Here is a 23426-nt window from a genome sequence, read left to right on the forward strand (position 1 = left end):
ACCACTCTCGGTGACATCCAGTACCGAGATGCTTTTCCAGCTGACTGAGCACAACCAGCTCCTGGGGCTGTTGCTGCTGCTGCAGAGCACAAAAATGTGGCCAGGAAAATGGTCCTGGAGGAGAGGGGAGCACAGGGGTGTGGAAGACAGGGCTGGAGAGGGGGAAATCCTGCCAGGTGTGGGTCTGGGGGATAATGGTGAGGTCCTGAGCAGCAAGTGGTCACGCAAGGAAGGGGGGATGAAAGAGCTGAGAGCACAAGAGCCAGCACAGGAGGTGGCACCAGGGGAGCTGCTCTGGGCAGGCCTGCCCCAAGCAGAGCCACAGCAGAAGCTGGGACTGGCAGCAGGAGAAGCCCTAGAGCGACCACTTCAAAACCCAGATCCTCCCACCAGCAGCCCCAGTATGGGGATGTGCTACTGCCCAGGAGGAGGCTTGTGGGTGACATCAGGGTACTCCCAGCAGCACGAGGGGCACAGCAAATACCCACCAGCCATTTCCCAAACCCCTTCAGGCCCTGCACCCCCATTTCCAACCACTCCTTTGCAAACAGGTGAAACAAGTCAGGACATCACCCACTGCACCCCGAACAGCAGCAGGGCATCCCCAGCAGGGATCCTGGGGTGCTCAGCAAAGCTCCCAGTAATGCATCGTGGGGGCCATCCTCACTGATGGGAACCCCATGGAGGCCACCAAGAGCCAGGACACTCCCAGGGCACCCCAACCTCAGAATCACAGAACCCAGACTGGCTCAGGTTGGAAGAGACCTTAGAGCTCATCCAGTCCCAACCCCCTGCATGGGCAGGGACACCTCCCACCAGCCCAGGCTGCTCCAAGCCCCATCCAACCTGCCCTTCAACACTGCCAGGGATGGGGCAGCCACAGCTTCCCTGGGCAACCTGGGCCAGGGTCTCACCACCCTCACAGCAAAGAATTTCTTCCTCATGTCCAACCTCAATCTCCCTCTTCCAGTTTTAATCCCTTCCCCCTCATCCCATCCCTCCCTGCCCTTGTCCCAAGCCCCTCCCCAGCTTTCCTGGAGCCCCTTCAGGCACTGGAAGGTGCTCTAAGGTCTCTCCAAAGGTCTTCCCTTCTCAGGGAAGGATCCAGCCCAGCCAGAAGTGAAGGTGCACGTCAATGTGTCCCTTCCTCACAGGAGATGAAAGGTGGGAGACCTTTTCCCTGCTGCAACCACCCCAATACCACCTAAGGGTGGGATCCCACCAGGGTGCCCTGGCCCCCCCATCTACACTCCAGCCATGCTGCAGCCCCTCAGCCTGCTGGGGCAGCCCAGGAGGCCCAGCTAGAGCAGGACATGGTGTGACAAGGTCCCAGGACAAGTTCTGACCTAGGGAAGGAGACAAATCTCTTCATGCCCCCAGCTCTGATGAGTCCTCACCATGGGTGGGTTTGGCTCTCTGCTCTGCACTGGGATGAATCCCAGCTCCACTCCTCTCTTTTGCCACTGACTCTGCCCAACAGCTCAGCTGGCTCTCAAGGGTCGTTGTCCTCCTGCCTCCTCCTGCTCTAAGACAAGCTGGGGGCCAAAGGGCTGGAAGCCACCTGAATGCCCCCAGCTCCCACCTTACCTCAAACAGGGGCTCAGAGCACCCCTGGGGAGCCAGGACTTTCTGCTTCACCCCTCACACGCCATCGCGTCGTCCCCAGCAGCGACAGCTCCACAACCCGCCTGGGTACAGGTGGGCAGCAATGTTCTACAGCAGTGACCTCCCTCTGCAGAGCCCGAGGGAGGCAGCTGAGGAGAAAAGGGATGGGTGCCACCAGTGACCTCCCACCAGTGACACCACAGGGACAAGACCGGCTGCCACGGATCGGTGCTGGCGTGGGGTAAGGGGAGGGCGGGGGACGGGAACTCGTCCGCAGCTCCTGCATCCCAGGTCATCACTCACTCACTCACTCACTCACTCACTCACTCACTCACTCACTCACTCACTCACTCACTCCATTTAATCCCCTGGCTCAGCTTTCAAAGGTGCAAACAATTGCAGCAACACCTCGGAATGCAGCTTATAACCCCCTGACGGAGCAGCGGCTAAAATTAGTTACAGCTGAGCCCGATCGGGGCAGGAGGGAAGTGACAGCCACGAATCCAGGCTGCGCTGCCGGGGACACCGGCCACCCCGGCCAAGGGCAAGAGGCTCCAGGAAGAGCAGAGCCCCCAGGCTGAGGGAGGAATGCCAAGGAAAAGCAACTCCCCCGGGGAGCTGCACAGCTGGGGTGTCAAAGCCAAGTGCATCTAAGGACACCTCCAGCTAGGTACCCTCATCATCATCATCTGCAGCACGGGGGACAACACGTCACACCCCATATTAGAACCACAGACTGGTTTGGGTTGGAAGGGACCTTAGAGCTCATCCAGTCCCAACCCCTCTGCCGTACACAGGGACACCTCCCACCAGACCAGGTTGCTCCAAGCCCCATCCAACCTGCCCTTCAACACTGCCAGGGATGGGGCAGCCACAGCTTCCCTGGGCAACCTGGGCCAGGGTCTCACCACCCTCACACCAAAGAATTTCCTCCTCATGTCCAACCTCTGTCTCCCCTCTGCCAGTTTCAATCCATCCCCCCTCATCCCATCCCTCCCTGCCCTTGTCCCAAGTCCTTCCCCAGCTTTCCTGGAGCCCCTTCAGGCACTGGCAGGTGCTCTAAGGTCTCCCTGGAGCCTTCTCTTCTCCAGGCTGAACACCCCTACTCTCCCAGCCTGGCTCCAGAGCAGAGCTGCTCCAGCCTTTGGAGCATCTTTGTGGCCTCCTCCTTTTTTTGTAGAAAAGAACCCGAGGCTCCTGCAAATTCCCATGGAGGAAGAGGTCAGGTGCCAGAAAGGCCCTGCTGGGAAGCAGGAGGCAAGACGTGGTGCCACCAGCTCCATGGTCTGTCCCCACGCCCAGCAGCCACCAGGGGCAAATTTAGCAGCTTTCACACATTTGTCATGGCAAATAGACCAGATTTCACAGCTTGTTGCAGGCTAATAGGAACGCTGTCAGCAGCCCATGGATTATTTAAGCAGCTGAAAAGGAGCACCCGAGGCCAGCCTTGTCCTGTCAAGGTGGTGGTGTCACACACCCACCAGCATTCCCGCAGAGAGGCAGCTCCTGGGTCCTCAACAGGAGCCAAACATCAACAGACATAAAGAACACAGACACCAAGTTAATTATCTTGAAAGTGTCAATGGTGGCGTCAGGCTGTGCCAGATTTCCAGCCCAGGGTCTGAACCATGGGCGATGGCAACCCCTCGGGGAAGTCCTCCCAAGGCCACCTCCAAGGCAAAGCTGATGGATCCCAAGGGAACACACCCAAACCTGCAGTCCCACCTGCCCCAAGCACCCCAGAGGAACAGCCCTGCAAAGCCAGGCTTTGGGGAGGAAAAAACCTACCAGGAAAGTGCCTGCTGTTCTGGGAGCAACATCTCCTGCTCCTCAACTTGACCTTTCCTTTGCCTGCACGGGACAAGGGCCACTTCATCGCCCAGGAGTGACAGGAGAGAAGGAAACTGCCAGATGGGTTCAATCATCTCCTTTTCAATGGTGAATTATACAGCAAGAGCCACCGCTTCATTCATCAGCAGAAAGAGCCTGGTGCCTTGGAGATAAGTGCTCCCTTCCTTCCTGGAGTCATCAAAACCCTGGGACACATCTGTGCTGCTGTTCATGCCTGACAGCCCCCAGGGAAGGGGGAGTTTGGCTCCTCTTTCAGCTCTGAACACACTCCCAGCGTGTCAGCGCTGCAGGCGGGTGGCCCAGCCCAGCAACGAGCCCTGCGGGTTCAGAGCAGAGACAGGCAGGGGGTCTGTCCTTCCCCCGGCCCCTGGGGTGCTCCGAGCAGAAAGCAAAGGGGAAAACACAAGGATGGAGCCGACTTGAATCCCACATCATGTCACCCAGATCACAAGGAGACGTGGTTTTGAGTGCAGTCACCTGCTGTGACAGTGGCCTGAGGCCAGGCTGGCCGGACACCACCAGAAGCAGCAGCTCAGGGGAACATCCAGATCAACACAGACTGCTTAAATAATGGGAAATCTGCCCCAAATCCTTGGAGCGACCCTCAGCTGGCTGGCTGGAGGATGCACAGCAAGAGCTGCCTCTCCGTGGGGCAAGGCTGGTGGCAAGAAGGCACCTGATAGGAGGTGCTGGGCTGAGCCCTGCCAGGTCACCAACACCCCCCAAAAATGAGGTGGCATCAAATAAAAACCAGCAGGGACAGTAGGTGTGGGGTGGAGACCAAAAATGATCCCACTCTATTGTTTTGCTTTCCTTCCTTTTAAGTGTTACCTTGGAAGGAGCTCCACGTCCTGGCAAAAGGAGCACCACAGAAATGCTGTCCTGAAAAAGCTCCTTAATGCCCCAACGGGGAGCAGGAAGTGATGGGAGCAGAGCAGGCTCCAGCCCACCCCTGGGTGACCTGCAGCACACCCTGCCCACTGCCCAGGCCAGCATCTCAGCAAGACCCCCAGTGCTCACCCAAGGTGCTCCCAAAACCTGATTATCTCACTCCAGGTGGCACCTCATGTCCCAGCCATGCCTGCTTCTCTATCTGCAGACTCCCTGAGAGTCAAACAGAGTAGCCCATGATGGAAACATCCACAACAAAAACATCTACAATGGACACACCCACAATGGTGATGTCTACATTTGAGTAGAAGACACACTTGCTCCTGCAGTTGTCTCTGTGAGTTTTATTAACATATCATGTTATTTTGGGCCATCTGCCTTAATGTCACAACCACCAGTGTCCCCCCAGCCATGAGACAGGCAGTGCTGCTTAATCAACCAAACACAGGGTGCCCAGGGTGTAGCTGTTCCAAGAAGCCCTCACCCCAGGCCCAAAGCAGCAGAGACACTGGCCTGGTGGCTGCAGCAAGTGCCAGGACAGACATGATCCACCCCGTAAAACAGAGGATTAATGGGAAACAGCAGCAAATCCACCTGCCTGGCTGTGTTAACAGGCTCTAATCCCACACCCATGTGGCCGTTCTGCTGGCTACTGGATCCCTCCTCACCATGGACTCAGCATGACCAAAGGGAATTCTCATGGTGGCTCCAAGAAGCACAATAACCCAACACTGCCCACAGCTTATGTGCTGAAGCAACACCAGCAGCACCCACGGCCCGGGAAAGATACAGGGTGAGGTTTCCAAAGCTTTGCTCCATGGCCAGAAATCAAGGAAGGCACCTGCTGAGTGAGGACACGTAGGGAAGATGTGCAGGAAGGTCCCTCATGCTCAGACCTCCTGCTGCAATGTCGCCAGCCCCAAGTTATGCCCCTGCAGGGGTTTGCTGCTCTCCTTTGACAACACTCATGTCTTCAGCTTTTCCTTTTGATGGCCCCCACTGGCTACTCCCCTGCCCTGTGTGCCAAAAATCACACCCCTGGGAAGCTCCTGGCATCGTCCTTTGCCCCTCAGGGAGGTACCTCCAGGTGGCTGCTGCAGGTTCTTCCTTAACCATCGCTCACCTGAAACACCAACAACCGCCGCAGCAGCGCGGGGACCCGCGCAGGGTCTGCAGAGGGGAAGAGCCTGCACTACAAGTGCAGTTGGTCTCCAATTTTAGCCCCTCTGGAGTCCTGACCGTGGCTTGGGAGGACTCAGAGCTCTGGCCTGTAAATGGCTCTCCCAAAGACAGATTTAACAAGGCTCCCTCTGCTGCTTCTCTTCTCATCTGCCTGGTGGAGCGAACTCCAGGCCGAAGAGCATCTGTCCTGAGCCGCAGGGCTGCAGGGGCAGTGAGCAGCTGGCATTGCCCGTGGGCTCCAACCCTGAGATCTGCAGGAAGCTGCTTTGCTTTGTACCTTGATTTCAGGCTCATCCGATGCCTCTGCAAACAGTGCTGATGCAGGACATGTGCCAAAGAGCTGCTGGGAGCAGCTTGTTTAGCAGCAGCTTCCCTGTATCCCACTGCTCTGCCAGTGCTGTAACTTCTTCCCAGGCTAATCCACAGGAGAGCGGTGCTGCCATTCCACAGAGCCCAGACTGGTTTGGGCTGGAAGGGACCTTAGAGCCCCTTAGAGTCCCAACCCCTCTGCCATGCACAGGGACACCTCCCACCAGCCCAGGTTGCTCCAAGCCCCATCCAACCTGCCCTTCAACACTGCCAGGGATGGGGCAGCCACAGCTTCCCTGGGCAACCTGGGCCAGGCTCTCACCACCCTCACAGCAAAGAATTTCCTCCTCATGTCCAACCTCTGTCTCCCCTCTTTCACTCTAAAGCCATTTCCCCTCATTCCATCCCTCCCTGCCCTTGTCCCAAGCCCCTCCCCAGCTTTCCTGGAGCCCCTTCAGGCACTGGAAGGTGCTCTAAGGTCTCCCTGGAGCCTTCTCTTCTCCAGGCTGAACACCCCAGCTCTCCCAGCCTGGCTCCAGAGCAGAGCTGCTCCAGCCCTCCCATCATCTCCATGGCCTCCTCTGGCCTCTCTCCAACAGCTCCATGTCCTTCCTGTGTTGGGGACCCCAGCCCTGCAGCAGGTCTGAGCAGATCAGGGGGGACAATCCCCTCCCTGGCCCTGCTGGTCACACAGCCCAGGACACGGGTGGTTTCTGGGCTGCAAATGCTTCTTTTTTGCTCAATCATATTGTGCTTCTCCTGACCTAACACCTCCAAGTCCTTCTCCTCAGGCTGTTCTCAATCCATTCTCCTTTGATAGATGGTAGTGGAAGGAGCTGGTGAGAAGCATCCCAGTGCATCAGTCCAGGGGAGAGGTGAACACAACCCTTGGGGCATCAGGGGTACAACTCCAGCAGGGAATAACCCAGTTTCACTTTGCTATCTGCCCTCCCCACATTCCCATCCTTCCCAGAGGTGCAAGATCCAGCAGGCAGACTCCTGGAGGGTGACCTGCAGCTCACAGGAGGCACAGGCAGGGCTCACCTGGTCCCAGCACTGCCTTTCCCACCCAAGGCAGTTCCTGGCTGGGGTCTCACAGTTCAGCAGAGCTGCTGACTCCCACCAGGCACTGCTGACAGTGCAATCCCCATCTCCAACCTGCTCAGCCCACCCACACGCTGATCCAGCAGCTGCCTGGGCAGGAAAGCTCAAAACCTTCCTCTGAAGCTGCAAAAGTTATTGAATAACCAGGAGGGCAGAGGTGGGAGACACATCTTGATGCTGGTGACAGTGTGACTCCCATCTTCTCACATGAGGCTCCAAGGAGAGCCCCAGGACAGAGTCTGAAGCCTCTTGGGGGTCAGATGAACACAACAAGGAGAAGGAGGAAGGGGGGGGGGGAGGGAGAAGAAATAGGAAGAAAAGAGGTGAGAAGCCCCAGGGCACAGTGAGGATAAAGCCAGTCATCTGCAGCAGCACCAGCTGAAAGCCCTGATGGGCACAAGAGGGTCCCACAAACACACATAAGATCTAAGCCCCCACAGTTGATGTATCTGGCTGGAATGAGGGTACAGAATGTACCCTCAGCAAGTTTGCTGATGACACCAAGCTGGGAGGAGTGGCTGACACACCAGAAGGCTGTGCTGCCATTCAGAGAGACCTAGACAGGCTGGAGAGTTGGGCGGGGAAAAACCTGATGAAGTTCAACAAGGGCAAGTGTAGAGTTTTGCATTTGGGGAAGAAAAACGCCGTGTACCAGTACAGGTTGGGGGCTGACCTGCTGGAGAGCAGTGTAGGTGAAAGGGACCTGGGGGTCCTGGTGGACAGGAGGATGACCATGAGCCAGCAATGTGCCCTTGTGGCTAAGAAGGCCAATGGCATCCTGGGGTGCATTAGAAAGGGTGTGGTTAGTAGGTCAAGTGAGGTTCTCCTCCCCCTCTATTCTGCATTGGTGAGGCCCCATCTGGAGTGTTGTGTCCAGTTCTGGGCCCCTCAGTTCAGGAAGGACAGGGAACTGCTGGAAAGAGTCCAGCGCAGAGCCACAAAGATGATGGAGGGAGTGGAACATCTCCCTGATGAGGAAAGGCTGAGGGAGCTGGGTCTCTTGAGTTTGGAGAAAAGGAGACTGAGGGGTGACCTCATCAGTGTTTACAAATACGTAAAGGGTGAGTGTCAAGAAGATGGAGTTAAGCTTTTTTCAGTGATGACCAGCGATAGGACAAGGAGTAATGGATACAAATTGGAGCACAGGAGGTTTAAGGTGAATATCAGAAAAAATTTTTTTACTGTGAGAGTGACAGAGCCCTGGGACAGGCTGCCTAGAGAGGTTGTGGAGTCTCCTTCACTGGAGACATTCAAAACCCACCTGGACACGTTCCTGTGTGATGTGCTCTGGGTGACCCTGCTCTGGCAGGGGGGTTGGGCTGGGTGGTCTTTCGAGGTCCCTTCCAACCCCTGGGATTCTATGATTCTATGAAGGACCCAGTGACCACAGAGGTGATGATGAGGATGATGAGGGGAGCTGGAGGAAGGCACTGCCAGTTTGGATGGATCTGATCACACCCTCACACCCCTAAATTAAATAAGCAATGAAGGAGCAGAGGAACCTGCAGCAGCTCCGAGCGCAGGGGCCGGGCTTCATGTCTCTGCTCCCCTGGAGCTCAGCCCTGCTCCAGCCACAGTGCAGGCAGGAACAGACCCCACCCCACCCATCACCCTCCACCACCACCTCCCCCGGGAACAGCAAAGCACCCACCAGTTATTCATTCATCAGCACAGCACATCCCCAGGGAAACGCCCCGGCCACCCGGACCCTGCGCTGCAGCCGCTCGTCCCAGGAGGATTAGGGTCAGGTTGGAGATGTGATCCCCAGCCCGGGGCTTTGCTGGGTCAGTGACACGGTTTCCAGTGCACTGATTAGTGTGGGTGTCATTAGCACAGCAAAAATAATTAATACAGACTGCATTACATACAAGGATAAGCTCCTCCTGTGCAATCACCATTGCAAAAGTCCCAGGGAAGAGAAACCCTGCCCTGCTGCAGGGCTTTCCTCTGAGTTCAGGCAGCAGAGCATCTGCCTGGGGCCACCGAGGGTGGCTGGGGACAGGCCCTGCTGCCAACAAAGCAAATCCAGTGGTTGAAACTGGAGCTTGCTCCCTGCAGTGCCTGAATTAAGCCCTGTGGTATAAGGATGCACAGGGTGGAGAGCTCTGTCAGCCCCACTGGTTGAACTGGGGTGAACTGGGAACAGCCCAGCAGGCTGCTGTTCCCTCCCTGCTCAGCACCTCTGCCCCGGCTGCCAGGAGCACTGTGCAGAGATTGGGTCCATCCTGCCTGTGACATGATGGGTTCAGGGACACTGAGGGACAGCACCACATGCCCACCCATGCCAGGTTCACACCAGCAGCATCACCCCGACCACACAGTCACCCTGGGGAGGAGATCCCAGGGACTCTGTTCTCTACCAGCTGGAAGCAGTTTTGCACACACAGACACACAGTGGTTACCCCAACACTAAAATCAACCCTCAGTACTCCCTAGGGCTGCTCTGGTGAACATGACACTGCTCTGAGCACGGGCTCAGCATTAATCCAATTGGAAAATGGAAACAGTTTTAGGAACACCAATGAATCACAGCAGCATCCCCACGGATGCTCTTTGCTGGCATCTCAGGCTGCTGTGGGAGATACTGGCATCCCAGATAGATTTGTTCCTGTGGGAAAGGGAAACGCACGTGGGGATGTCAGGCTGCCTCAAAGCAGATGCCAGCATCCTCCATGAGATGGGCTTGGTGGCCACCAGTGCAGTGGCCTCTTGGAGGGGCAGGCATGGAGACCCTCAGGACCCCAGGACTGCTTGCTCCCCATCAGCTCCCACAGGGCTCCCTCCCAACGAGCTCTCACCCACTCAGCATCTCCCAGCCAGCCCCGCAGCCCTGCCCTGGCTGCCTCCCTCACCCAGCAGAGCCTTCCTCCACCTCTGCTCCTCATCCACCCGGAGGAAAAATGCAAACTAACCCAGGAGCAACACGAGCCCCAGCCCCGCCACGCTCCCCACCTCTTCAGGAAGCACAAAGCAAACCCGGAGTGTGCAGCTCTTGCACACTCACACGCAGGCCGGCCGCCCCCGAGCCCCGCCATGGCAAACCCCAGCCCCATAAGAACTATTCCTGGTGCCACCCCCAGCCCCGGGAGCTCTTCCTGACGCCCAAACCGGCTTCCACAGCGCGTCCGCACAGCCCTGCTGCCCGGCGAGACGAGCCCACACAGCTCAGCACCCTCCTCCCCGTCGCTCTTCCTCTAATTATCCCCTTCATCTGTTGCTGCTTCTCCTCACAGACCTCCCCCCACCCCCCTGCCAGATGGCAACTCACTCTTCTGCGTCTCCTCCTCGTCACCCCTCTCACACGGGGTGTCCTTGTCCCAGTGAGGCTGGACCCTGCTCCAGTCTCTCCCAGCAGGGTGTTACGGGAGATTCCCGAGTTGGGATGGGAGTGGTGCAACGGGTGGCTTGCAGAGCTCTGGGCAGCAGTGAGTCCCTGCACGGTTTAGATCCTCAGCTGTAACACCAAGGTCCGTCACATCCTGCTCTGCCTCCTAAATGCTCCTCTGACGTCCCCAGCATCACTCACCCAGGGGCAGCCCCAGCTGCTGCCTCCTCCCAGTCTCCAGAGGAGAAGCACCCGGAGCCAGCCAGGGCAGGCACCCAGAGCAAGCAGCAAGGAGGTCACTTTCCCAGCCAAGTGCTCTCATCTACATATGTATTTATTTATTTCTACTTGCTGGCTGCTGCTCCCCCCTGGCTCCGGGGACATTTACATAATCAGATCACAGGCAGCTGGACGGAAACAGCAAGTGCAGCCCCGGAGCATCATCCATCCGTCCACCCCTCCCTCCCTCCCTGCTGCAGGCAGCAGACCCCAGCCCTGTGCCCTGCCCATCGGGGCACGGGGGCCACACGGGTCCCAACCAGGAGTGGCTGCAACCAAGGGCAGGAGCTGCACCCAGACCAGAAGCGAAGGCAGCAGGACCCTGGTGAGGAAGGGGCAGTGCTGGGTGTCACTGTCCCCGTGAGCAAACCCCGGCAGCACAGTCGGTGCTCCCGCCACACCAGCTGGGAGCAGATCAGTGAGGTCCGGTGCTGGGACTGGGGACAAGTGTGGACGTGGGGCACCTGCCCCATGGCTGCTGGCTGGGACCTCTCTCAGTAAAAGCCACCAGGAAAGGGACATTTAATTTCTCCTGCAAGGAACTACCAGCCCTGTGCTTCCATGAGATGTGTGGCCTAGAGAAACCCACAGGGATCGAGGTGGGCAGGAGGGTGTGTTGCTGCCAGGACATAGTTTGACCCCCTCTGCTTCCCTGCAGCAAGGCTTTGTGTTTCACCACAGAAGATTTAAGGACCTTTGCACTGCACAGGCCACCCCCCAGCCCACGGGAGTGCCCCCCAGGCAGGGTGCACACAGCAGCTCACAGAGGGCATCGCCCCAGTCTAAAAAGAGACATCAAGGTGCAAAAAAGAATTTGTGCAGGAAAAGGGAGCACCAGCCCATTGGGACGGAGTGGTCAGGCTGTTGGCCCACTCCCTCCCAAACCCACCACCCTGCCCTGCTCCACAGCCTGCCTTTCTAATCAACCCTCCCCAAAGCACTGCTGTTCCATGGGGTCAGTGTCCCTCAGCCCACAGCTCCGTCCCCTCCTCCCCAAACAAGGAGCTCACCAGCAAGCTGGAAGAGCCACAGCCACCATCCCATCCTGCTGCCTCTCCCCTTTGGACACCTCCTCGAGACGCTCAGCCACGAGCTGAAGTACAAAATGACACTGAAAAACAGGTCTCTGACATCCACCCCAAAACACGTGCCTCACTTCCTCCCTGGCCCCTCTTACCTGCTCAGTGGCTCAGGCAAAACACCTTTCTACCATTTTGGAGCTATTTCCTACTCCCCAGCGAGCCTCGCTCAAGCCTTTATCCCACCACAAGCACCACAACCTCCTCTCTAGGCTCTAAGCAAATACTGCCCTGCTCATCCTTTCCCAAAAGGCTCCTGGAGAAAACCTCTCCCCAGCAACTCCCTGCCCGCATCCCATCCCCTGTTGCCTCCTAAGAGCAAACCCCTGGCAGCACCCGGGACTCCTGCTGCCCACGACGCGCTGCCGAGAACTTGGACAAACTCTCTGCAGGGAGACACTGCACAGGCACCCCCAGAACACAAGATGCCATCTCAGGAGGCCCTTTTCCCCCATGTGAAAATCCTGTGAGCAGGGACAGGGAGGAATGCCATGACCACGGGGCTCCCAAGTGCCCTCTGGCTCCCACTGGGGATTATTACTAGTTTTTAAAAGCTCCCATGAAATAACCACACACCCTCCTGCTCAGGGCTGGGACAGCACAGCAACAGAGCTGCTCCATTCACAATTCCCCCAGTTCTGCCTTCATGTATTATTCCAGGTCTGTTAGGTTTCTGGGTTGGGTTTTGTTCTGGGGTTTGTTGTTGGGTTTTTTTCCTTAAAGATTTTCTTTAGATTCACTCCTTCTTCCCCCCCACAAAGCTCCCTGGGGAAAAGCAGGTTCCCAGGCTGTCTCCCTGTGACAGAGGCACAGAAGCTGTCCAAAAACTGCTCAGGAAGCACCGTCAGGCTGCACGAGGCAGGGAGCAGCACCAGTCCCAGCTCGTGCTCCTCAACCTCCACCCAAGGGGGCTGGGAGGACACAGCTGGAGCCAGGCAGCCCTGCGACCCCCAGGGGGTTAAGTCCCCCCCCCCAGCCACGGGCAACAAGAGCAGCTTCGCCAAATCCAAGGAGGATGATGTGGGTCTGACTCTGCAGCGGGCAACAGGCTGTGCCAGCCAGAAGGGCACCCCCGGGATGGCCAAAAACCTCTTCAGAACCTGAGCCCCCACCTTCCATCCAACATGGGAGGAGGCAGCAGAGCCTCGGGGGCTCCGTGTGCCCGCGCCCACCTCCCAGCTCCCTGAGCCCCCAGCCGTGCCCCGGCCCCTGCTCACAGCAGCCAACACCCAGCTCCTGCAGGCAGTGAGTGGGGGGAGAAAGGGGCCGTGCTGGGGAGAAGGAGGAGGATGGAGGAAGAGGAGGAGACAAGAGCCGGTCCCGCCGGCAGCACTTACGTTGATCATAGCATTGGAGGTGATGCGGAAGAGCGTGGCTCGCTCGTTCACCGCCTTGACCTTCTCGCCGCTCTCGGCCGGCAGCTTCAGGTTCTCCAGCTCGCTGAGCGAGCGCTGCAGGGCGGCCCCGTGCTTGGCGATCAGGTCATTGCAAGTGCTCAGGTCCTCCAGCTTACTGGAGAGGCTCTTCAACGTGCCGTGCAGCTCGCTCTTGTCTGACTGCGAGGCGGGCTCCTCGTCGCCCGAGTCATCTGCGAAGGGAGGGATGGAGGGGGGAAAAAAAATAACAGTTTCCATGGTTACCCCTGGACGGTACTAACCCACCAGCACGGAGGGCAGGGGACCTCCTGCCTCCCCCTGTGCCCCGGCAGGGTGTCCCAGCCACCGCGTCCCCCGGGAGCCGGGGGTGGTGCGGAGGAGCACTGCGGGATGTCACCCAGAGCCCCCAGGAGGTGGCCAAAGGGCACCTGGGGTTGTCACCAGGATTTGGTTCTGGGTGAGCAATGGGGTGGCACAAGGAGCAGGGTGCTGGTGCCACTGGGGAAAGGCCATGTGCCAAACCCATGGGAGCCAGGCACAGGATCAGTGTGCCCTGCACTGGGAATGCACCCTGCTTTGGGCAAGACAGGCTTTTCACCCAACAGAAAGGTTGTAAAGACACAGGGGACAGTGCCAGCCTTTGCCCAAAACCATCACACCTTCAGAGGGCAGAAAACGCCACAATCAGCACCTCCCAAGCACAGCAGAAAGTTATTCCTGCAACTTCCGAACACTTGGGTGACTTAAAACCAGAAAACCAACCCAAAACTGAGCAGTGAGTGTAACACAGTGTTTTTTCAGACCACCCCACCACTCCCCCAGGGAAGGCAGAGGAGGTGAGCAGCTCTGAGAGGTGATGCTGCCCAGAGCAAATCCAAAAAGCGAGAGCAGAGCAGGTCCTGGCAGGTCCTGTGCCCCATCCTCACGTTCAAAGTTTTACTGAGGTTCCTCTGAGTGCACCCAACAACCATGGAGGCAGCAGAGCAGGGAGCAGCCTCATCGCTTCCCCTACCTCAATCATCTGGTTCTGGATGACAGAGACAGGGACCAGCAAAACCTGCCTGCAGCTTGCTGGGGCAGACAGAGGCAGCACAGGGCACTGCCAGCCCATCCACATCCCTACACGTTGAGCATTGTCCTTGTACACGTCCTCAGCTGGTGTGTCCAAAGAACAAAGCACATGGCAAACTGCTCTCCAGGAGAGCTGCACTGGGCTGGTGCTGCTGCTTAGAGCCACCTGAGGCTGTCCAGGGCAGAGCACAGGCTTGGATCCGTCTCTTCTCATGGTCTCCCATGCCCCTCTCCCTCACAATCAAACACAACACAAGCTTTCACCAGAGCCACACAGCGTCCACCTTGCAAGGCCCCATCTGCAGCCATCGCCTCTGATGGGGCTGGAAACTGCTGCTCTGGAGCTGCAAGGACCAGGTGCTGCTCCAGCAGGACCATCCTGGGACCCTGTCCTCATCCCATGACACCACACCCCACTGGCACACAGGTCCCTGGTGTGCCATCTGCACACGGGGGACACAAAGGGGTGGTGGCAGCACTTACACAGCTCAGCCCAGCCAGGGCCACCCATTTCCAGCTCAGGAGCCCTGGGCTCTCTCCACAGGCATCTGAGCAGCCTCTCCTGGGCTGGGAGAGCTGCCCCTGCTCCAGCATCTGGATGGACCCACCTCTCCAGAGCATCTGGCCATCTGATCACTAACACTGGACGGTGGAACAGGCTGCCCAGGGAGGTGGTGGAGTCACCCTCCCTGGAAGTGTTTAAAAGAAACACAGATGTGGTGCTGAGGGACGTGATTTAAGCACTGAACAGGTAGATTAGGTTATGGTTGGTGGATTCAGGTTATGGTCAGACTTGAAGATCCTCAAAGTCTTTTCCAACCAGGATGATTCTGTGAGTCATGCCTTTAGTGGCCAATTTAATATATCACAGTGGTTGATAAATCTACCAGAAGCAGGATTCAGCCACACTAACTCAGTATTCATCACAGACACCAGCCTGGCAACTACCACCACTAATCCTGTACAAAAAACCACCATTACCTCTGTGGGACTTAAGAGGATGAACTAAATTTGGGATTTTTCTCTTTGTAGGCATTGGTAATATCTCCCAAAGATAATTTTACATGTTTATAAAGTCTGCAAAAATTGTGCCAAGCAGGAGGAAACATCTCTCTCAGCCTGTCCCCAGGCAGCATTTAACCCCAAAATCCCTCTTCCTCCTCCCAGATCCCAGCCTGGGGATTTTGTCCATTCTTAAAATGCTCTGACACGGGGATGGCACCATGTGGCAACAGATGAGCTCTGTCCTTCCCCAGGAGGTTATTCCCTGCCCATGGCTGTCCATTTTTGGAGGCTGCAGTGATGATCTGTGCCTGTGTGCTCAGCTGGAGGCAGCAGGCACAGACCCGGCACGGCCCATTTTTTTATCACTGTGAGAATTACATAAACACCTCAAATCCCTGGGTCAAAAAGGGGGAAGGCACCTGGGTGAGAGCACATCAGTCCTGATGCTGCTCGGCCAGGCTGAGGGAGCTGAGCTGAGCATCCCTCCCCAGCTCCCTGCCTGCCCCAAAGCTGCTTCCCCGGCCGTGCTGGGATGCTGGGGGGGTGGGCAGCAGGATCCCACCCTCCTCCTCCTCCTCCCTGTAGACATGGAGGGAGGGAGTATTGACCCCTCTGCTGAGGCTGCAGGCTTCCAACAGGGCCTTAAGGCTGGAGGGTGGCAGTGCCCCCACAGGGGAGCAAAAGCCCACCCAGCACAGAGGGTGGACATCTCGTTACCTCCCTCCAGCCCTGGCAGCACAGCCCGGTCACCAGCCCCCCCGCCCTGCTCTGTGCCCGGGACCCACCCGTGCTCCTGCCACTCGCAGGAGAACAAAAACGTCTCCAGCAACAGAATCTGCTGTAATTATCTGCAATCAAAGTGCAAGAAGAAGGAAACACAATGTCACAGCCACCACCAAATCAGAGCAAGAGAAAGCAGAGAAGAACGGCGCAAAGCACCCAAGATGACCACGATGCCACCCCCAGGAGCAGCCCTGGCACCAGGTTCCAGCCCCCAGGAAATGCCAGGACCCCTCCCACCACCCTCAGCACCAGCCAAGCAGGATGGAGCAGCTCTCTGGAAACTCCTCATCCCTCACTTCACTCCCTGGAGGTTTCCTGACTGTAAAGATCCAGGGTTTTTTTGTGTGAAATCCTGGCTCCAGGAAAGCCTGGAGGTTGAATGAGGTCTCAGCTTCACCTACATGTGCAGCACCAGGAACAGCATCTTAAAAGGGCCAGAAAATGCAAAACCACAGCCCTGCAGGGTCTGCTACCATGAACAGAGGAGCTGTGTGTGCTTTTATTATTATTTCTTAAATTAACTTCATGTTTCCTCTGCTCCATCCTTCTGCACTTGCTGCACACACAGCACTCACCAGAGACTCAGACATCCTCCAGAGCCAGGCTGCCAGCAGCTGCAGCTCAGGGAAGGGAGGTCTGAGGACCAGGGTGGCCTTTCCCCCTCCTCCTGGGAGGCCAAGGGAAAGCTGACCAAAGCCAAAGAGAGTCGAGAGACAAACCCATCTCCTTCCTCAGGCTCCCACCAGCCTTTCAGGTTTGCACCAGCTTCAGTCTGATAGTTCGTAAGAACAGCCCCAGACCCAAGTGGAAGAGCCTTGCTTCCCCACCAGGCTCACCCAGCTTTCCAGGACAACCACCGCAGTGAGGACATGCCTGCTTGTCCCTGTGGCACCAGCAGGAGGGTGGAGACAGGCTTGTTCGGGCTCTGGACACCTCTCATTTCCCCATCTTGGGAGGATGGTCTCAGGGAAGCAGCAGCACGAGACCCGCCAAGTCCTGTGGTTACTGCTGAAGGTGATTTCTAAAGCTCTGGAGGGGAGCAGAGCAGCAACATGTATCCCTAGTGCTGAGGATAAAGGATCCACTCACACAGAAAGGTGAAACGGCCGCAAGCCCCTGCCTAGAGGTCTTCACGTGGGGCGTGTGCAGAGGATGTTCAAGCCTTTGGATCAACTCAGCCAGGAAAAAAAAAAACACAGGTTTTGCTTTGTTAAGGTTCACGAAACACCCCGAAGGTCAGGAAAGACCCAGAGAGAGAGATTCTGCCCAGGACTCCTCACTTGAGAGCAAAGACTGCAGGTGACGTGCAGAGCCAACGGGCCCACAAATTCCCACCCCATGGGACAACCCAAACTGGGATTTCTGAAACGCAGGGATTCAAGACCACACAACCTCTTGGAATCTTGCAGCTGCTGCTTCACCACCTGCATTTCTTGTCACCCACGATGCACAGGGGGAACATCAGCACCCAAAGGCACGGATAGGAGGGACACAGCCCACCCTTAACAGCAGCTTTTAATAAATCTCCTCTCCAGGAACACACACGTCTGTATTTTGCAGCCATTATGCACCCTAAAAACACAAGCCCCTGCAACCCATGTCCCTTCATTCCCCATCTCATACTTTGCTCTGACTTGCAAACAACTTGAAGACAATCAATCTGTTGTGGTTTGTATTTGTAGGGCATGGGCAGGGAGCAGTTGCTATAGGAACAGCCAGCCTCACCGTAAGCTGGCAAGATTATTTTTGGAGCTGTGATGCTATTTAATCTACATAACATGGATCAGCAGCTACCGGCCCTAAGCCCCTTCAGGCTTGTTTCTCAGCCCAGAGAGCAAGATGAACCCTCAGAGCCCAGAGCAGCATCTCCCGAGGAGGTGCCATTAAGGCAGAAGCTCCCTTTATGCCCACGTTTTCTGCCTCTCAAACTTCCCTCAGCTAAACGTGGCCCCTTGCTTGCAACTTCTTCGGAGCTGGTGGAGAAGCAGCTGGCTGGAGGCACCAGGCTTTGCACTGCAGCTCATGAGGAACCCAGCACCACGGGGCTGGCAGGAGGCACAGCCACTCTGCACCCACCCCAAACCACCAGGGAGACCAGGAGCAACCCCGGGTGCTGCTGCCCACAGCTGGGAGGTTCAGTGCTGCCCCTGGACAAGCTGGGAAGAGCTTCTTCCAGGGGAGGGGCATACATCAGGGGGAACAAAGGGATTGGAGGTTTCAGCATTAGACCATTTATTCCATAATTCCCAAACAGCACCTGGAGCCCAGCTGAGACATCTTCACCCTGAAGCAGCACAGCCAGGCTGGGCCATTAATGTCCCCTTCCCTTCCAGGTACAGCACAGATGCTCTCCTCTTCCTACACCCCAAACCCTCCTTCACAGAATCCCAGGCTGGTTTGGCTTCGAAAGGACATTAAAGAAAATCCAGTCCAAACCCCCCTGCATGGGCAGGGACACCTCCCACCAGCCCAGGTTGCTCCAAGCCCCATCCAACCTGCCCTTCAACACTGCCAGGATAGAACAGCCCTTATCCCCACAAGGCAAGCCTTTGTCCCAAGCCCCTCCCCAGCTTTCCTGGAGCCCCTTCAGGCACTGGAAGCTGCTCTAAGGTCTCCCTGGAGCCTTCTCTTCTCCAGGCTGAACACCCCAACTCTCCCAGCCTGGCTCCAGAGCAGAGCTGCTCCAGCCCTCCCATCATCTCCGGGGCCTCCTCTGGCCTCTCTCCAACAGCTCCACGTCCTTCCTGTGTTGGGGACCCCAGCACTGGACACAGCCCTGCAGGGGGTCTCACCAGAGCAGAGGGAGAGAATCCCCTCCCTCAACCTGCTGGTCCTTCTCCACCCTGTGAGTGGAAAACTTTCCCTTCCCAAGCATTCTCATGTTCAGAAAAAGTCTTTGTCCCCCCTACACCACCTGGAATTTCTCCTTAAACCTCCTGCAACCCTGAGCTGCTCACCCACTGCTTCATCAAAGCCTCTGCAGCTTCTCCAAGGCAAGGTTGTCCCCGTGCAATGAATTACATCTCTCTGCTGGGAGGAAAGGGGGATAAGTGAGGGGGTGAGAAAGCAGGATCACTGTTGATCCAGGACAGCCCCTGCCCCACAGAGGTGCTGAGCTGGACAATGCCCAGCACCCCCCGAGGAGCCACACACAGCCCAAAAGCCAACTGTGCACTGCAGGTGTCCTCTGCACCCAGGGGCTTCCACTGACCTACTGGGAAAAGAGATCAACTATCAGCAGCCACAGGTAAATCCAGAATGGAATAGCAGAGAGTCTGATGATTTTAACTGCAATAGTGTTCCTGCTTTCCCCAGAGCCACCACCAACCACGGCAGTGGAGATGGGGCCTCTCACCAGCTGCCTTCATGCTCCATCAGCAGTGACAGCTGCACATCTGCCAGCACGGAGCTGAGGTTTGAAGAACCCAAGTTACCAGCCCAGCAGCTCCAGGGCCACCACGGGGGTTCCCAGCATCCCCAGAAAAAGCTCCTGTCCCACCACCAGGAGCGAGGCACGGCTTGCTCCTCCACCAGCTGACTCCTAAGTGGCCAAGCCACCCCTGGCTGAACTCAGCATCCACCTCTGGAAGAGGAAACAACTGTCTGCTCCACAGACTTGTCTGAAAGCAAAGCTGGTTGTGCTGAACAAGGATCTCCACTGACCTACTGCTCTGAGGGCAGGGGTGGCAGTGGCTCTGGAACACAGTTTAGCCCACCTGGGGTTGCCCAGCTGCCTGCAGCCCACCCGAGCAGGGCACACAGGCCACAGCAGGTCTGTGAGGCAGCAGAGGAGACTGGGGAGCTTCCCTGCCACTGCCATCTCCAAGGGGAAGGCCAGCACAGCCCACGTCTCACCTCAGTCCCAGCTTTCTCTCCGTAACTGTCACCAGAGGTCTACTGGAAAGCCCCTCATCATCTGAAGTGTGTCCCCTGGACAACTCCCTGGTCCACAGCTCTGAGGACAACAGACATGTGCAACTTGAAGCTCTTCCACCTCGAGGTCTTTAGGAGCTGATCCAACCTGAGTTCCTGATGTTGCCAGGCCACCAGCACAAGACTGCTGTCACAGGTAATGAGACTTCCTACTCAAAGCACTCGGGGACTTGGTTTAGTGGTGGCCTTGGCACTGCTGGGTTAGCGCTTGGACTCAGAACCTTGAAGGTCTTTTCCAAACAAAACGATCCCCTGATCCTGAAGAAGCAGAGCTTTCTCTTCACCAAAGTCTAAGCTTGGTTCTCACAAACGTTGGTGTTTATCACCACCTCAGCTCACTGTGAACACTCAGCACCCAAACTTTCTCTGCGACACCTACAGAGGAGGGTGCATTCAACACCTACACCCAATTCTGGGGGTCTGAACCCCAGACCCCGCCCTGCTGCCCACCCCTCTGACCAGAGAGGCAGCCCTGCTAACCTCTGCTAGTGTCTCACCTCCTCCTTCCTCTCCTGGGGAACAGAAAAGCACTGGCCACCAAACCCCTGTCCTGCAGCCAAAGGTGCCTGACCCGGTTGGGAGGACAGGGAGGACCACACAGGGCCAAGGATGCTCAGCGTGATGATGCAGCACAGCCACACTCCCCAGGGATGCTCCTACAAGCAGGAGCAGCCCCAGCCTGGCTCCACTGGACCCACACCAAAACCACTCCAGCCGGATCACAGACTCTGCCTCTCCCCTGCCTCAGTTTCCCTCCCACTGCCACCCGGACTGGTGCCCAGGGATCACAGCCTGTCTGCTGGGCTTGGAGAGGATGGAAGGAAACAGAGGGGGACAGGATGGACAAGACACAATCCAATTGCAAAATTGTCATGGTTTGAGTGGACCCTGCAAGTTGTTGACACCTATAAGAGAAACTAGAGAGAGAGGGTCTTTAGGACCCCAGAGAACCCAGGAGGGTCAGAACAGAGAGGGGCCAGGATTCCCTCCCACCTCCTGCCAGACTCTGTGAGAGCCAGGAGAACCAGAAGCTCAGCCCCTTTTTCCTACGCTTTTCTCCCCTGCTGCTGCTGCTCAAAGGTTCTTCAACTCCCCACGTGCTCTCCAGAATCCAACTCCCTCAGGTGCTGTGGAGCCATGGACCCCTCTCCTGAGGTGGCCTTGCCACAAGGGACCCTCACCCACCTATTCCTGCGACCATTGGGACTGGTTTTCCATGTATCTGTAGACAAGTGCACAGATCTGCTCCTCACCCCACCTGTTACTCCCTTTTCTGTGTTACAGTAAATTTGTTCCAGTTTCAACTTCCAATCCTTAAGTCTCTTCCTTATTCCCTTTTTACCTTCCCTTGGGAGGGTGAAGGGGGTAACAGAGCACTTCTGTCCTCTGGTTTGTGGTTCCCCCTGAGCACTAAACCAGGACAAAAACATGTGAAAAGAGCAAGTTTTTCACTCCCAACCTCCTGCATCTCAGTTCTGCCTCTCAGGCACTTTCTTCTGCCTTTTCCACACCTGTCCAGGTGTTTTGTATCTAAACCTACAAATAACGTCTCACTTATTTGGTAAAAGCCCACGGGGACCATCAAGTCTCAAAGCCACCCTCTCCTGCAGCAATCCCAGACAAAACCTCCAAGCCCTCACTCCTCACAGGTGCCCCCACCAGGAAATACCACCAAAACCAATCCCACCATGGGTTTGATTCCTCCTTTCCCAACCAATATGATCCAGATCTCTTGGAAACGTTGATCAACTGTCATCTCCCAACCAGAGCAATTTCCACCTTGGCTCTAGAAGCTACATCTGCTTTCATCACTTTTAATAGCTGTGAATATTAAATGCAAACAGTTTTCTATATTTAATAGCCTAACCCTGCTGCCAAAAGACAGATGGATTTTCACAGCAACTGCAGATGCAGGCACAGGCTCTTCTGTGGTTGTAAAGAATTAGGCTGGAAATTAATCATCAAAATGGGGCAGCAAATAATCATTCATAAATCATGCCAAATTTGGGTGATCACTTAGCAATTATCAGCAACCTGGCACGGCTGTTTCTTCTCCCTGCTAATGCACATGGGAAGCTGCTCGAGCAAATGGAGGCCTAAAAATAGCCACGCTGGCTGCTTGTGACAAGCTGTGACATCTCCTCAAGCCCCATTCGCTGGAAGCAGGTGGTGGGTGCAAGAAGAGGATGGAGGACCACAAGCCCCAGCAATGGAGCTCCACAAAACCAATCCAGAGCTCCAAGACTGCAGCTCCTCACGAAAACAACCGCATCAGGTTTGCCTGATATCCCTAAATATTGTGGAGAAAAGAGGAATTAGAAGTTTTACAGAAATTTAAGTCTAGGGACTTGAATGACATGATCTACGTTGGCCCCAGGTTGTGCAGGGGGTTGGACCAGAGACCTCCAGAGGTGCCTTCAGACCTGAGTTGCTCCACAACTCCATACTAAGTGCAACTTTTTCACTTGGAAGAAAGGTTCGTGCTTAACCAGGTGTAATGCAAAGTTGCAACAACCAGGGAAATGCAATAGGTAAAATAAGTAGCACATGAAAATGAGCTTAAGCATTTTTTGAGCCTTTCTCTGGACAATGATAGCTTGGACAACACAGCTTCCTTCTTCTACCAAGCCATGTTGAAATAAAGAAGGTAAGCAACTTCTTTCCTTTGCATTGAAAACAAAAAATGTCACTACTTCCTCCTGATTCCTGTAGCTGTGCTGTCCCTGCCCTTTGGGAGCCAAACCCAAGAGGAGAAGTGATGCTTGAACATGGCCCAGTAGCACTTGCTTTTCTGGTCAGCAACCACCACAGTGAGACAAGGAGGGAAAAGACTATGAATGAGAGACTAAAGGGATAAAAAGCAGCTGGAGTTGGATCTCTCTGTCTCACACCCAGGATAATGAACAGCTTGCAAGGAAAGCAGCCACACCACAGGAAAGCAAACACACACCAGTGCAGCAGGGAATGTGCCCAAGGCAGCTGGGACTCCAACACAAAGGTATCAAGGTTGATCTCATGAAGATGCCTCCTTAGAAGGAACGATGCTCCCTAGACTTCTCTGCTCAAGGGGTTTATTCCAAGACATCAGAAGACACAGCAAAGCAGGCCACCACAAACCACTGCTAGGTCTTGCCCTGCTATGGCACCAGCCTGTCACCATTCTCCCTGTGACCCTGCACTGGTGGAGACACGTTCCCCAGGGAGGGCAGCAATCAGCCCATCCTGCCCCCACACAACAACCCCCAGGGCCACCAGCCTGGAGAAAAATCCACTGTATCACAGGAGCTGCTTTGGGCCCACAGCACCCACCAGTCTGTGAAATGGATGTGTGCCCTGCTGCAAGCAGACCCTGCCCAGAACTCCCCTTCCGTGCTGCAGGAACACCCAAGGGCATCTCCAAGAAAAACCTGCACCAGGTTACATTTTCAGGACTCAACTGGCAAGCAAACAATACCTGTCCCATCATAGCACAGGAGTAGAGGACTTCAACTCATGGATTTCTTTTGGAACAAACTCCTCTTTTCTGAAGGGCCTTGAAACCCTTAAGCATCCCGGGGAAGCTACCCTAGGTGTGAATTTTGACCCACTTTATGTTCTCTGCTTCCTTTCCTGTGAAATATGTACTAAAATACA

At 56.1% G+C, this 23426-nt stretch overlaps 1 protein-coding gene across 3 annotated transcripts in view; it reads right to left on the reverse strand.

Moving 5' to 3' along the window:
• Positions 1–23426, reverse strand: part of OSBP2 (oxysterol binding protein 2) — a 108271-nt gene that overhangs the window by 19865 nt on the left and 64980 nt on the right. For all 3 annotated transcript variants that reach the window (XM_051633971.1, XM_051633969.1, XM_051633972.1), the window contains one exon: positions 12963–13213. In XM_051633971.1, the coding sequence (XP_051489931.1) occupies positions 12963–13213 (251 nt within the window). The remainder of the gene's footprint in view (positions 1–12962; positions 13214–23426) is intronic.

The sequence above is a fragment of the Apus apus genome, chromosome 16, assembly GCF_020740795.1.
Source record: "Apus apus isolate bApuApu2 chromosome 16, bApuApu2.pri.cur, whole genome shotgun sequence".
Classification (NCBI taxonomy): domain Eukaryota; kingdom Metazoa; phylum Chordata; class Aves; order Apodiformes; family Apodidae; genus Apus; species Apus apus.